Source organism: Zootoca vivipara, chromosome Z (genome assembly GCF_963506605.1).
Source record: "Zootoca vivipara chromosome Z, rZooViv1.1, whole genome shotgun sequence".
NCBI classification, from domain to species: Eukaryota; Metazoa; Chordata; class Lepidosauria; order Squamata; family Lacertidae; genus Zootoca; species Zootoca vivipara.
In genome coordinates this window covers 6,761,893-6,775,245 of record NC_083294.1, presented here as the reverse complement: position 1 = coordinate 6,775,245, position 13,353 = coordinate 6,761,893, and the positions used below count along the sequence as shown (strand labels likewise).

Here is a 13,353-nt window from a genome sequence, read left to right as displayed (position 1 = left end):
ATCTGGTCTGTGTAAAACCGTCAGCATCCCTTCAGACACTTCTGTGTTTAGATCTAGCAGGCCCTGTTTCTCCCCACCCCTCACCCTTGGTGTGTTTTGGCTAAGTTGGCAGTCAATGTGCCCACAAGCTGTTTGGCAGCCTCACGGCCACCGAGAGAGCCTGGTTCCTCCACCAGCCTCTTGTGTTTGGTACAGAAAACGCACACTGATGTAACGGGGTTTGTGTTTCACAGTTTAGGGTGGTGTTGAAAACTGCTTCAGGCCTTTGGGGGAGTGGGAAATCGCCCCACTGGGAACATAAGAAGAGTCCTGCTGGATCAGGCCAGTGGCCCACCTAGTCCAGTATCCTGTTCTCACAAGAGCTCTCTCTCCCCTCCTGTTGTTTCCAACAACTGGGAAATCTATAAAGATGGGAGAGCAAAATACATTATTTGCACAAGTTTCAAACTATGGGTCCTTACTTCCCAAAGTAGTGTGCTTGTGGGGGGGGGGGGGAGGATGTAATCCTCACGCACCATTCACGGTGTTTTATTCATTATCATATTTGTATCCCGCCTTTCTTTCAAGGAACTCAAGGTAGTGTACATTCTTCTCCCACCCACCACCCACCCCATTTTACTCTCACTACAACCCTGTGAAGTAGGGTAGAGTGAGAAAGGGCAACTGACTAAGCTCACCCTGTGGGCAGGGCCGGCTCGCCCATTGATTCTAGTGGCGCGGGGCGCCAGGGCGCTCAGGGCGCGCTGAGGGGTGCCCCAGCAAGTGGGGGAGCTGCGCGGAGGCCTCCCTTTTCCCTCCGCCAGCCGCGCCGCTCGGGAGAGCAGGGAGCAAAGCAAGCGGAGCAGGGGCACTAGGACCCTGTTCCGCTCTGCAGCGCCCACCTTCTGGCGCTTGTCGGCAAAGGGGAGTGCCAGCCACGGCATGGCCCGTGTGGCTTCTTGCTAGCACTGCTGATCTCCAGGCGCTGCTGCCGCTGGCGCTGCTCCGGTACTGCTCCGGCTCGGGCTGGCTGGAAGCACGTGTAGACGGCGGCCAGGCTAGCGGCCAGCTGTGTGCCCGGCCCAGCTCCGGCTCTGGCTCCTGCCACGGTGGTGGCTCCGGCTGCGCTGCTGCTGGCGCCGCAGTAGAGCCCCACGAGCGAGACGCCCCGCGCTGGCAGCGAGGCCATGGGCACCGCCGAGCCATCGGGCACCCTAGCGCCTCACCCAGCAGCTCGGCCAGTGGTGCTGCGGCGGCAGCGTAAGGCGCCGAAGACATCCCCGCCGAGGCCCACGCAGCTCCCGCCGCCAGTGGGGGGGTCAACTCTGGGAAATGGGGGGGGGCACCGGAGGGATCTTCGCACCAGGGCACCGGGTATGCTTAAGACAGCCCTGCCTGTGGGCTTCATGCCTGAGAGAGGATTTGAACTCTGGTCTCCAACACCCTAACCACTGTGCCACACCAGCTCTCACGTTATAGCAATTACACAGCCTATTCCTTGCTATATTTGGGAGGGTGGAGGGGGGGTTAGGGCAATATGGTGGCAGGAGTGCCAATCTCTGGTGTAAGGTGGGTTGGCTGAAAGTCTGAGCTCTCGTCACATAAACAGAAGTTATTCCATACTGACAAATGAAACTTAAGTGAGGTTCAGCTCTTAATTCAGACATGATGTAGCAGGGTAGGGAGTTGTCCAGGAATATGTGCACTTTTTTTTAAAGCATGTTTTTAATGCAGGAGAAACATCAGCTTGGCTGTGAGGCAATTCCACCCCCACCCCCCGCAAAAGCATTTATATCATGCAGTAGTTAACATTATATGATATGTACCTTGGCACTGAAACCAGCATTTCAGTCTCGCTGGAGTCCAGTTTTTCCTTGGCTTGTAATGAGGATTAAACCATTAGGGGCCTTAATAGTCCTCGTTTCTAGCAGAAATAGGTGTGTGTTACTGCTCTGCAGACTTTGGTGGACCGTGTGAGGGTACTGACCCTTGAAAATGATAATGGCTTCAATTAATGTGACTCTTCTGGCAAGGATAAATTAATGTTTTAGTGTTTTATATAGTTTCCCCCTCCTAATAAATTGGCTCTATAATAGGCTGATACTGGACCTACGGATGTGTGTGTGTGTGTGTGTGTGTGTGTGTGTGTGTGTGTGTGTGTGGTTTCTATGTTTGAATGGGAGAGAATTCCTTGGTGACTTCAATGCAGCTGAAATTTATTTAGGAAGGCTGGGACAAATTTGCCAATTTCAGTTGACGGATCCCAATCTTCAGTTCAGTTCTCCACTTTCTGAAAGAATTATTTTCTTGGGGGCAGGGCAGATCGTCATTAAAACTCACCTGCATTTTTTATTTTTTTGCAGGTTTTGCTTATAGCAAATACATGCAGCCTTGGCTGATGTGCACATTTTGTTACAAGCCATTTCCTCTAATATATTGAATTTTAAGATACCTTTTTCATGAAAATAATCATTTTCATGCACACTTTTATGATTTTCTTTTGTGTGTGTGTACACATGCAGAAAAAGTGATGGAAAATAATGCAACTGGTTTTGGCTGGTGCCCATTGGGACTGGCAGGGTAAAAGGCAGGGTGTCTAAACCAGAGGTGGAGTCATAGCCAATGACAAGTGGAGCCACTACCTAATTGGATATGAGTAAGAAGGCAGGCAGGTGGGGGCTGGCTGAGGACAGACTTGAGGTTGCAGGTGAAACAAAATAAAAAAATAAGAAAATTCCTTCTAGCAGCACCTTAGAGACCAACTAAGTTTCTCATTGGTATGAGCTTTTGTGTGCATGCACACTTCTTCAGGTACACTGAAACAGAAGAGGTTGCAGAACTTTATAGCTGTTGTTACTGAGCATATTTCTTAAAGATGTGAAGTTGCCGATGAGAAAAGCCCCCCCCTAGTCAGACGGAAGGAGTTCTGGACGCGTTCGGAGGATTTATGAGCTGTGACGCACTTTAAATTGGAGCAGCGACCTGAAGCTAAGTTCAGCTATAGGGCAAGGAGATCCATTAATTTACCAAGAGTTCATGGTTGGATGTTTGGGTCTCCTGCCTGAAAAAGCTGTAAATTCTATAAAGATAAATAAATCGTAAATCTTCATGGCTATGAGAGAAAATGAAAGTGATTTGAGCCTTTTAAGATGGCGCTGCTACTCCGTCGCAACAGGGAGCTCCACTAAGAAGATTTATGGGGAGGCTGGACTGATTAACTCACACAGGAGAAAGAACATCTGTGAAACTTCGTTTGACATTTATCTCAGCAGCTGGAACAATCGGATGAAAGTGGAAAACATCTAGGTGACTGTAAGGGGAAGATTTGGAATATTATGAGCTTGGAGGACGATTTGAACTTTAGAAATAAGACGGCAGTGGACAGTTGCGAGGAATTCCCAATTTCTTGAAGCATGGGAACCCAAAAATAAATTATTTAGATGATTTGGCATAACATTCGGTTTGATTGATATATATATGTGTATAATTTGAAATATTGAATGTGATATAATTGGTTTTAATTGGAAAATTAATAAAAATATTTTTTTAAAAAAAAAAAAAAGAAACAGAAGAGGTTGCAGGTGTAGAGGCAGTGCCCCATTTCCCCAACGGACCAGCTTCCAGTGAATAATAGTGATGCCTGGAACACCTCCGCCCTTTTCCTAAGCTGTTCTTCCTGCTTTCTCTTACCAGGGCCGTGGGAACAACGTGATTCACTGCCGGAAAGACGGCACCTGGAGTGGCTCATTTCACCTCTGCAGAGGGATGCAAGGACACTGCTCCCTTCCCAGCCAGCTGAGCGGGGGCTTGAAACTGCAGTGTCCAGATGGATACGGCATAGGTATTTATAAGGCTTTTGCCAGCTTAGAAGCCAAATGGGCAAGGGTTCTTCAAAAGCTTCCTCTTCCGTCTCCCACCTTCCCCCCCCCCCATTGGCCTGAGTCTCAAAACAACACAGCTAATTAGTCCCTCTTGAAAGGGCAAGGCAGACTTTTAGATGCCAGACTCTCTTGGTAACGTATGATGCTCCCCTGCACTCACATAACAGGGCGGTTCTCTGTGGTCCTTGGTGATGGCTGCTCAAAGTTAAACTGTGGGTAGCAGCCGTTATTTACCATCAATGAGCACAGGCACTTCTATGTGGATGCTGCAGTGACTTTGTAGTCTGTTTAACCTGGAGAAGAGAGGAAACAACTAATGGGAAGCATGGCATTGCAGGGATGAGGAACACTGTGGTACTCCTGATGTTGCTGGATCAGCTAGTCCAGCATCTGTGTACCAGTGGGATTCCTGCAAGATGAACACAATGAGCACAACAGCACTATGCCCGCCTGCATTCCCCAGCAAGTGGTATTCAGAGGCATAGAAACATAGCCATAACCCTTGAAGAAGATAGTTGTGCCCTGTGAGAATGGAGCCTCTGCTGGTCAACACTTTTTCATTTGTCCATATCATGGACACAACACCAGGGTTTGAAACAGGAGACCTGGAGATGCCAGGGGCTGGATCTGTGACTTTCTCTATGCAAAGCATAGGCTATGGACCTTCTGTGAGTGGCCCTTCCACAAAGTGTGAGCATCATTGACAAGGGATGGGGGAGAGATTTGATTCGGTTTGCATTTGAAGACAAATCTACTTAATTCACACTAACTGAGTGAGGCACAACCTCCTTTCGAAATATGCACGTCTCTAAAGTCATATACTAAGGCAAAATGCACACCACATACTTTCAAATATAGCTAATGTTGAAAACAACACACACACAAATACATTATATAGGGGGAAATTGCTCTGCAAGCATGTATATGTCAAAGCAAAATTGCAGACGAAAGATTACGTCTGGAGAAATTCACACTAAAATGAATAACTTTTTAAAAAACAAAAACCCTGGCAAACTGATGTGGCAATGTGGAGAACTGAATTTTGAGATTGGAAAAGGAAGAAACTGACACTTCCTGCCATCCCTATCACTGGTCCAGGTTGTGTAGTCCTACCAATACAGCAAAGATGCATTGCAGGTAAAGCTCCAGGTCTATGTGTGTTTGTGTGCTTTCCCGTTGCACCATTCTCTCCTTGGCTATCATTTTGAACTCCAAAGAAATATCTCTCCCCCCCCTCTCTCTTACACACACACACTGTGCTGATCCCTCATTATAGCCTAACTATTGTGAGTTGCTTCAAGGCCTTCCCAAGGGGGAGAGGAATACGACCCAGATGAGCTCACTGCTCTGTAATGATGCCAATTATGGATCACATATCAAAACAATTCAGGCCTGCTCCTCTCCTGAAGTGTAAATTGCACTGCTGGTGAAGCAGTGAGACGGCAAGCAGGCATCCTTTTCCCTGACAACGTGTATTATCTCTGGAGAAGAGGTGACCTTTAGATGCCTACCAAAGGTTGCTGTAGCATTCAAGGGACATCTTCCCCCCTCGTTTTTTCATAATGCTGGGCCCTAACTTTCTTTTTTTGGTAAAGGGGGCAGGTGTAGGAATGGAAGCTGAAATGGAAATTAAATGGCAATTGCCTTGTTCCACAAGGTGTTGTTTTGTTATCCATTTATGTCACTTTCCCCATGATCATAGAACCATAGAATTACAATTACAGTTTTCTCCCTTGTTTTACCCTTATGGCAAACTTTGGAGGTAAGGCCGCAACAATTAGTGCTGGCTCTAATTATGGACCAGGGTCAGTCTGAGCTTGGGATTTCCATGCTCAAGTCCTTAGGGTGGGTAGCAACTTCTACCACCTTCGGGCAGTGGTGAACTGCAATAAACCCATCTCAGGGGTTACAGCCTCTGCTTTGCATGCAGACAGCCCCAGGTGTGATCCCAGGTCAGCCTGTAATGTCACCAGCATGAAATTCTGGAGGGCCACAGCCAGCCAGCATGAACAATATTGAACTATCAATGGCTACTAGCCATGATGGCTATGCTGTGCCTTCTCAGCCAGAGGCAGTAATGCTTGCTCATGCCAGTTTCTGGAAACCGCAGGAGGGGAGAGTGCTTGTGCTCAGATTCTGCCTGTGGGCTTCCCATTCAGGTATCTGTTTGGTCACTGAGAGAACAGAATGCTGGACAGTTTGTGTAGTGCATCAAACACTTCTTTTGTTCATATATAAATTGGGGAAAAGCTGGGGATTGAACCTGGGACCTTCTGCAAGCAAAGCAGATATGCGTCTTCTGAGCTATGGTCCTTCCACATAGATGGGTCATTGGCCTGATCCAGCAGGCTCTTCTTACATTCATTGTCATTGGCTGGGCCCACCCCCACAACCCAGAAGGCAAAATCTATCCCAAGCAAGGCCTCTGATGAATATCTTAACAGCTGTGCAGAATCATTGGGGAATAAGCAGGCTATTTCGGTGGTTTATAGGTCAGGCGTTGCATTGAAAGAGGCATCTGTTGTCAGCAAGAACAGAATCCTGTCTAGTGAGTGACAGATAGCCACCCACACATACAGACATACCCTCCAGTCCTATGTTGTGTCTTCCATCCACTGGGAATGAACCAGTAACAGCTGTCTATGCAATTTTCCCAGAAAGCTTAATAAAATGATGCTATCAATGAAACTGCATCCATGGGATTTGTTAAGTTGGCATATATATACACAGGTGAAATTCAGAAAGATCTTCAACAACAGCAAAATCTATCTGCCCATTTGACTCAGCCACTCAAAAATAATGGAAGGCAAACCTATCCAAAGGCATTTAAAGGCAAACCTATCTAATTCGCAGTTTCCGAAACAATGTGCAAATGGAAACAAAGCTGTTATTTGAAATTCATGCTTTTCCATATTTTGCAATGCAATATTTCTCCATCCAAGTAATGTGTAAAAATAGCAATAGTCACAATAATGCACACACTAGAGTAAAATTGCACATATTAGTGAAAATATTGTATTATATTTGGGGTAATTCTTTTGGAAATATGTGTATATGTTAGGGGAAATGGCATCAAAGCTGTGTCCATTAAGAGAAATTTGCACTAAGATACTGGTAAATTTTAATGATGACTTTTGTGGCAATGTGAAGAGCCGGATTTTAAGATCGGGGTGGGGTGAGAAACTGGGAGAAACCAAAATGGGTAGATGCAGACATTGGGTGTTACCACAGACACCAACCAAGGAAGGGTTTGTTGTGAGCCAGGAGTGAGAAGCTACCCACCCCTCCTTGGTCTTGTTTCTAATACTGATTGGAGTTCAGAGCTCCTTAATGACACACTCACAGCAGCTGTGCCACTGTGAGAGTGATTTCGCAGAGGGGGGAAGCCAATGCAGCAGTGGCGGCAGCACCCCCAGGGGTGTAGGTTTGTGTCTTCGAAAAGCTCCAATATATTACTGCTTACCTTAATAGGGAAGAGGGAGGGCTCCTGTGGTGCGCAACCATTAAGCGAGATGAATAAGGGGCTCGCCTGCTAGCAACTGCGCCACACCACTTGTGCCCTATGTAAACAGGTTTCAAATGCATTTTAGGCTGAAAGCTCCCTCATAGAAAAAGAAATCATTTCTGTTTGATTAACCTGTTTAGGTCCCACCCCTTCCTCCCGAAGGTGCTCAGGGTGGTAATAACAGCAATAGTAACAATAATTTCCATGCACATAGAAAACTAGCTTGCCAGAGAGATGGGCTCAAGCCTAGCTTACTCCCTGGCATGCTTGATTTCTATATGCAAAAATCTATGTGATATCTCTCTCCCTCTCTCTCTCTCTCTCTCTCTCTCTCTCTCTCTCTCTGTGTGTGTGTGTGTGTGTGTGTGTGTGTGTGTGTACATTGATAGATATAAAATTCTTATTGCCTTGCTGTCACATTTGTACCCTACTCTTTCTCAAAAGAAATCAAGATGGTGGTTATCAGACATTTATTTATATCTCAGCTTTCTCCCTGACAGGGGCTCAAGGTGGATGCGGATAAAAATAAGAACAACTAAAAACATAAGAAAAAATAATAATTAAAAGCAATTAAATATAGATAGAATTAAAACTACACACACACACACACACACACACACACACACAATAAAAACAACATGGCAATTCAGTAGGCTTTTGGGAACTACATGGTTCTCCCCATCTCTATTTTATATTCCCAATTATTGATCATCATAATTATTATATTTATATCCCACTTTTCCTCTAAGGAAGGCGAACTAATGTACATGCTTTCTTCCTCCTTCAAATTTTTCCTCTGTAAATTAGAATAGATTGAGAGGCAGAAGCAACCAGCCAAGGTCACCCCAGGGCCTCATACCTGAGTCCGTGTTTGAATCCCAGTCTCCTGGGTCCAAATTCAACAGTCTAAGTATTACACTGCATTGGTTTCTTTACTGGGAAATGGGGTGTTCATCTGCATGTGTCCAGCAATGTCCACATGCTTACGGTGTGAACTTTCTAAACTGGTGTTGTATACAACCAGGTCTTTACCAAAGGTTTGCAGGGCACTCACATACAGTGGTAACTCTAGTTGCGGATTTAATCTGTTTCGGGGTGCCGTTCGCAACCCGAAAAGTCCGCAACTAGAGTGTCTCTTGTACGCAAGTGTGCTGCATAATCGAGCGCTTTTGCGCATGTGCGAAGCACGCAGATCGCTCCTGCGCATGCATGCGTGGCGAACCCAGAAGTAAACACTTCCAGGTTTGCCGCATTTGTAAGCCGAAAGTCCGTAACAAGAGTGGAACGCAACTAGAGGTACCTCTGTACTCATAAAAAGTGAGCTATCCAGCATCATACTGTATATGGGCAACTTGCCTGTTTGTGCCGTAGCCTTGCTTCTGGCTTTCAACTTATGAGATTGGGTGCAAGTGATCTGCATCAAGTCCTGATGAGAAGAAGAACCCAAGCTGGAGAGAAGAAGAAGAAGAAGAAGAAGAAGAAGAAGAAGAAGAAGAAGAAGAAGAAGAAGAAGAAGAAGAAGAAGAAGAAGAAGAAGAAGAGGAAGAATTGTAGTTTGGATTTGATATCCCACTTTACCACTGCCCTAAGGAGTCCCAAAGCGGCTAACATTCTCCTTTCCCTTCCTCCCCCACCACAAACACTCTTTGAGGTGAGTGAGGCCGAGAGACTTCAGAGAAGTATGACTGGCCCAAGGTCACCCAGCAGCTGCATGTGGAGGAGCGTGGGAGAGAACCCAATTCACCAGATTATGAGTCCATTGGTCTTAACCACTACACCACACTGGCTCTCAGAAGAAGAGGAGGCAGCCAGGGGTCCAAAGCAGCCAGCCAGTGCAGGGGACTGAGGGGAAAGGCATTTGCATCCATTCCTGAAAGAGAGTGGCCAATGCCAAGCCCTTCAAAACCCTGGGCAGGTACCAAGGAAGAGGCAACCTGCTCCAACATGGGCTGGTTGCAGGTTGAGCTATTGTAGTCATTCAGTGACTAGTCCAGTGTGGGTGCAGTGCCAGCTCCAGGTGCAAGGGGACGTCAACTCCTTACCCCTGGTGCAATGGGGCCCTCATATGTTGGAAGCTCACTTTCACCTCTGGTTTACGGGCTGCTGGTAGCATCAGCAGGCAGCAGTTGCACTTTAGCATCCAGTAGGTTGCTGTGACCACCACCCATCTAAATTAACCTTGGTGATCTGCACATACATAGTGACACCTGAGGACTCGTTGTGGTTGAATCACAAATCCAGTCTTCTAGCATGGGAGGTAGCAGAAAGTGTCAGTGGGGATGGGCGTACGGAGCCCAGTGGTTCCCCAAGCATGCTTGGTGCTAATGGCCCTGTGTGGGTGAACCATCTCCTCTGTCTTGTTTGAGCTGGCAGCATCTATTCTCTGAAACTCCCTGCCTATTGATATTTAGGCTAAGCCGAATATCACTTGCCAAAAGCCTTTTTGTTGTCATTTAGATGACCCTCCCCCCATACATTTTATTATGCACGTGTGTTTTTAAATTCTGTTGATTTGTATCTTGATCATTTTATTATATTCTTAAAGTCTGTTTATATTGCTATTTTAAATGAGCATTTTATGCAATTTTATGTAAATCACATAGAAATGTTTTTGGAGTAAGCGGCATGAAAATGTGTACAATGAATGGGTGATTAATAAACTGCTTGGTGGTTGAATACTGCTTAGAGGTTTATTTTACAATCAAGTGGTATATCACTTAAAATAATAATAATAATAATAATAATAATAATAATAATAATAATAATAATGGGGCCTCCCCCCCCAATCTTCCTTTTTTCCTTTTTGAAGGAGCTGAGTGTACCATCTTGTGCCCAGACCATCCTAGTGAGCCCATCCTGTTGCGTGCCAATGAGACATTACAAGACGTCCAGCACTGGATGAACCCTCCAAGAGTGAAGGTCAGTGGACAGTCCCAAGTGTGATTTGATGGATAGATTGTCGTGGAACATTGACCCACTCAAGGGCTTCCTAGGTAGGTTCGGTTGCAACAAACCCAGGAGACAGTCTTGAAAGGGGAACTGGGCAAATTCATGGTCAGGGAGAAGACCATCAATCAGCAATGGCCAAGATAATAAAGAGAAACAATGTTCAGAGCAGGGGCTCACGGGGGCTGAGCTGTTCAATATTTTAGGGTAGGGGGCCCACCCCACCCCCACCCCATGTGCAAGGCACATGTTGTGTGGCATGGCACCCAGCCTCCTCCCAACCATGAGGTGCTCTGGCACACAGCTGCCTCCTGACAGCACGGGGTGGGATTCTGCAGCATGGGGGCCTCTCTCCTCTCTCCATTGCCTGGCCTCTCTCCTCTGTGTGGGGCACTGGGGCACAGGGTGACGCCCAGCCTCCTACTGACAGTGTGGGCCTTCTCCCAACCACGCACATGTGTGATGTTGGGTCCCTTCAATCTTTGGCACAAAGTGGCGCTGCTAGTCCTAGGTAGCCTACCCCTGAATACCAGACACAGTGTCTTGTTGCCTTCATGACTCTAGTTGGTCACCGGGTTCTTCCAGACTGCTGGTATCTTATAGAAGGAATTAAAATGCATATTAGAATTTTAGGTTTGCACTTTTAATATACTGTTGCCATCCTGCAATAAATCTCCCTTAAAAACAACAACTGAACTCGCTTTTTTGTTTGGAAAGTGATGGAGAAGAGCATAGGAAAGTGTGGATTGGGCAAATGAGTAATGGGAGGATATGTAAGTCATGGTGTATGTTCATTGTCTTATAGCCAATCCACACATCAGAACAAATGGTCACTAAAGACTGGTCCTAGTTTGACCACTGCATAAGCACTGTGCAAGCGAATCAGGATGAATGCTCTATAAACTCATTACCTGGGGATCCCAATGAGGGAAGCATGATCCTGGACTAGCCATACATGCTTATCATTATGGCATTGTGGGCAAGTATACAAATGTGATGGGGAGGCAGTCCATTTCCGAGCACTATTCAAAATGTAAGTGCTAACCTTTAAAGCCCTAAATGGCTTTGGCCATGTATGCCTGAAGAAGCGTCTCCACCCCCACATCACCCAGCCTGGACACTTAGTTCCAGCTCTGAGGGCCTTCTGGTGGTTCCCTCACTGCAAGAAGTGAAGTTACAGGGAACCAGGCAGAGGGCCTTCTTGGTAGTTGTGCACTCCCTGTGGAACGCCCTCCCACGAAGTGTCAAGGAAATAAACAAATATCTGCCTTTTAGAAGACACCTGAAGGGAACATTTTAATGTTTTACTGTGTTTGATTTTTTAAAAGTTGTTGCTCAGAGTAGTTGGGGCAAACCAGTCAGATAGGCAGCATGTAAATTATTATTAGTATTATTACTACATTCAAGAGGTGACTTGCTTTCAGGTAGGGGTCAAATTCATCCATCAAATTCAGGCTGCACAATTAGAGCTGATTTGTATTTCCGGAGGAGAAAGGATTTTTTGCAATCAGAAAGGTCAGTGATAGGAAAAAGCACTGGGAGTGTTGGGTGGCTCTTGGCTATCATCTAATCTTCCTACAATGCTACCTAGTCTCCTTTGCAAACAAATCAGGATGAATGTTCATTCAGTAGTCTGTGCCATCTAAACTGACTGTAATCAGGTCAGGTCGAATGCTAAGTAAACAATGAGTTTAGATCTCCTATCACCTTCCACTTCTCCCAGAAGTTCAAATTCTCAGGCTTCATTTGTCTCAAGAAGATAAGAAGAGCCTGCTGGGTCAAGTCAATGGTCCATCCCTTTTGTCATCCTTTTCCCACAGTGGCAAACCAGATGCCTCTATGGGAAGAAAGCCCACAAGGAGGACCTGAGCACAAGTGCTTGGCTCCTGCAATTTCCAGTAACTGGTATTCAGAAGCATTATTACTCCAACTTCTGAGGCAGAGCATGGCCAACATGTCTAGTAGCCATTGATACCCCTCTCCATGCATCCATCAAATATTTTTAAAAAGTCATTTAGGCTTGTTGACATCACTGCCCTCCTGTGGGAGTGAGTTCCATAGTCTAACTATGCACTCTGCGAAGAAGAACAGTACTTTCTTTTATCTGCCCTGGATCTTCTAACATTCCATGCCAGAGGGCTCTACGTTTCTCTCAGGTTGCAAATTTCCTAAGATTGCTAACTCAAAAACCTTGTCATTGAATTGGCTGTTCTGAAGATAGGGATAGAGCATTCGATTTCTGGTCCATGCTGTTCAGTTCTGTTAATCCATAAATCTGCTTCCTGCTTCCCCATCAGTCTATGATTTATTTATCTTTTAAACACATAAAAAAATCCCATTATTTTTGCACTTTTTTCTGGGCTGAATTGTACACAGTTTTACCTCAGGTATGCATTTTTCATATGCTTTTTATTCTGAAGCATGTAGTTTTGTACACATTCGGGTACATATATTGAATTGAGAACTATTACAAAAAGGTGTGTGTGTGTGTGTGTGTGTAAAAACTGACACAAGAGCTAGCTCCATATTTGCATATTTGCCTGGGAAGTCCAAATCAGGTGGGTCCTCTTAAAATTGCAGGCTGAGTAGAATCCTTGAGCATCTAGATTTGAAAAAAATAATAATAAAGGAAGGAAGGAAGGAAGGAAGGAAGGAAGGAAGGAAGGAAGGAAGGAAGGAAGGAAGGAAGGACCGATCTCAGACCTCAAGATACATTGGGAATGTACATATCTATCATGGCCATTGGGGCTATTTCTTGCAGAGAATAGGACCAGAGAGTGGGTGGCCTGCAATAATAACAGCCTACCCCCACTTACAGGGCCCCCTGTCACTCTTAGCACCACACAACACATTAGAAACTTCCTTATCTCCATTTTAGAGGCTCTTTCTCACCATATAGACTTTCAAGTGGGGTTTCAGGGGGGTTGTTTTTTTTGGTTTTGTAATTCACTGTGAAATAAAAATCCCGGCTTGAAAGTGTTGTAGCTTTCCCCTTCCCCCTCCCCCCCATTCTGTCTTCCTTTATTGATGCCGTCTCTTGAA

General features: G+C 45.7%; 1 protein-coding gene across 1 annotated transcript in view; it reads left to right on the top strand.

Annotated features, from left to right (window-relative positions):
• PAPPA (pappalysin 1) overlaps nt 1-13,353 on the top strand; it is a 237,574-nt gene that overhangs the window by 197,518 nt on the left and 26,703 nt on the right. The window contains exons 18-19 of the mRNA XM_060270600.1: nt 3,673-3,820; nt 10,175-10,284. Coding sequence (XP_060126583.1) covers nt 3,673-3,820; nt 10,175-10,284 — 258 coding nt within the window. The remainder of the gene's footprint in view (nt 1-3,672; nt 3,821-10,174; nt 10,285-13,353) is intronic.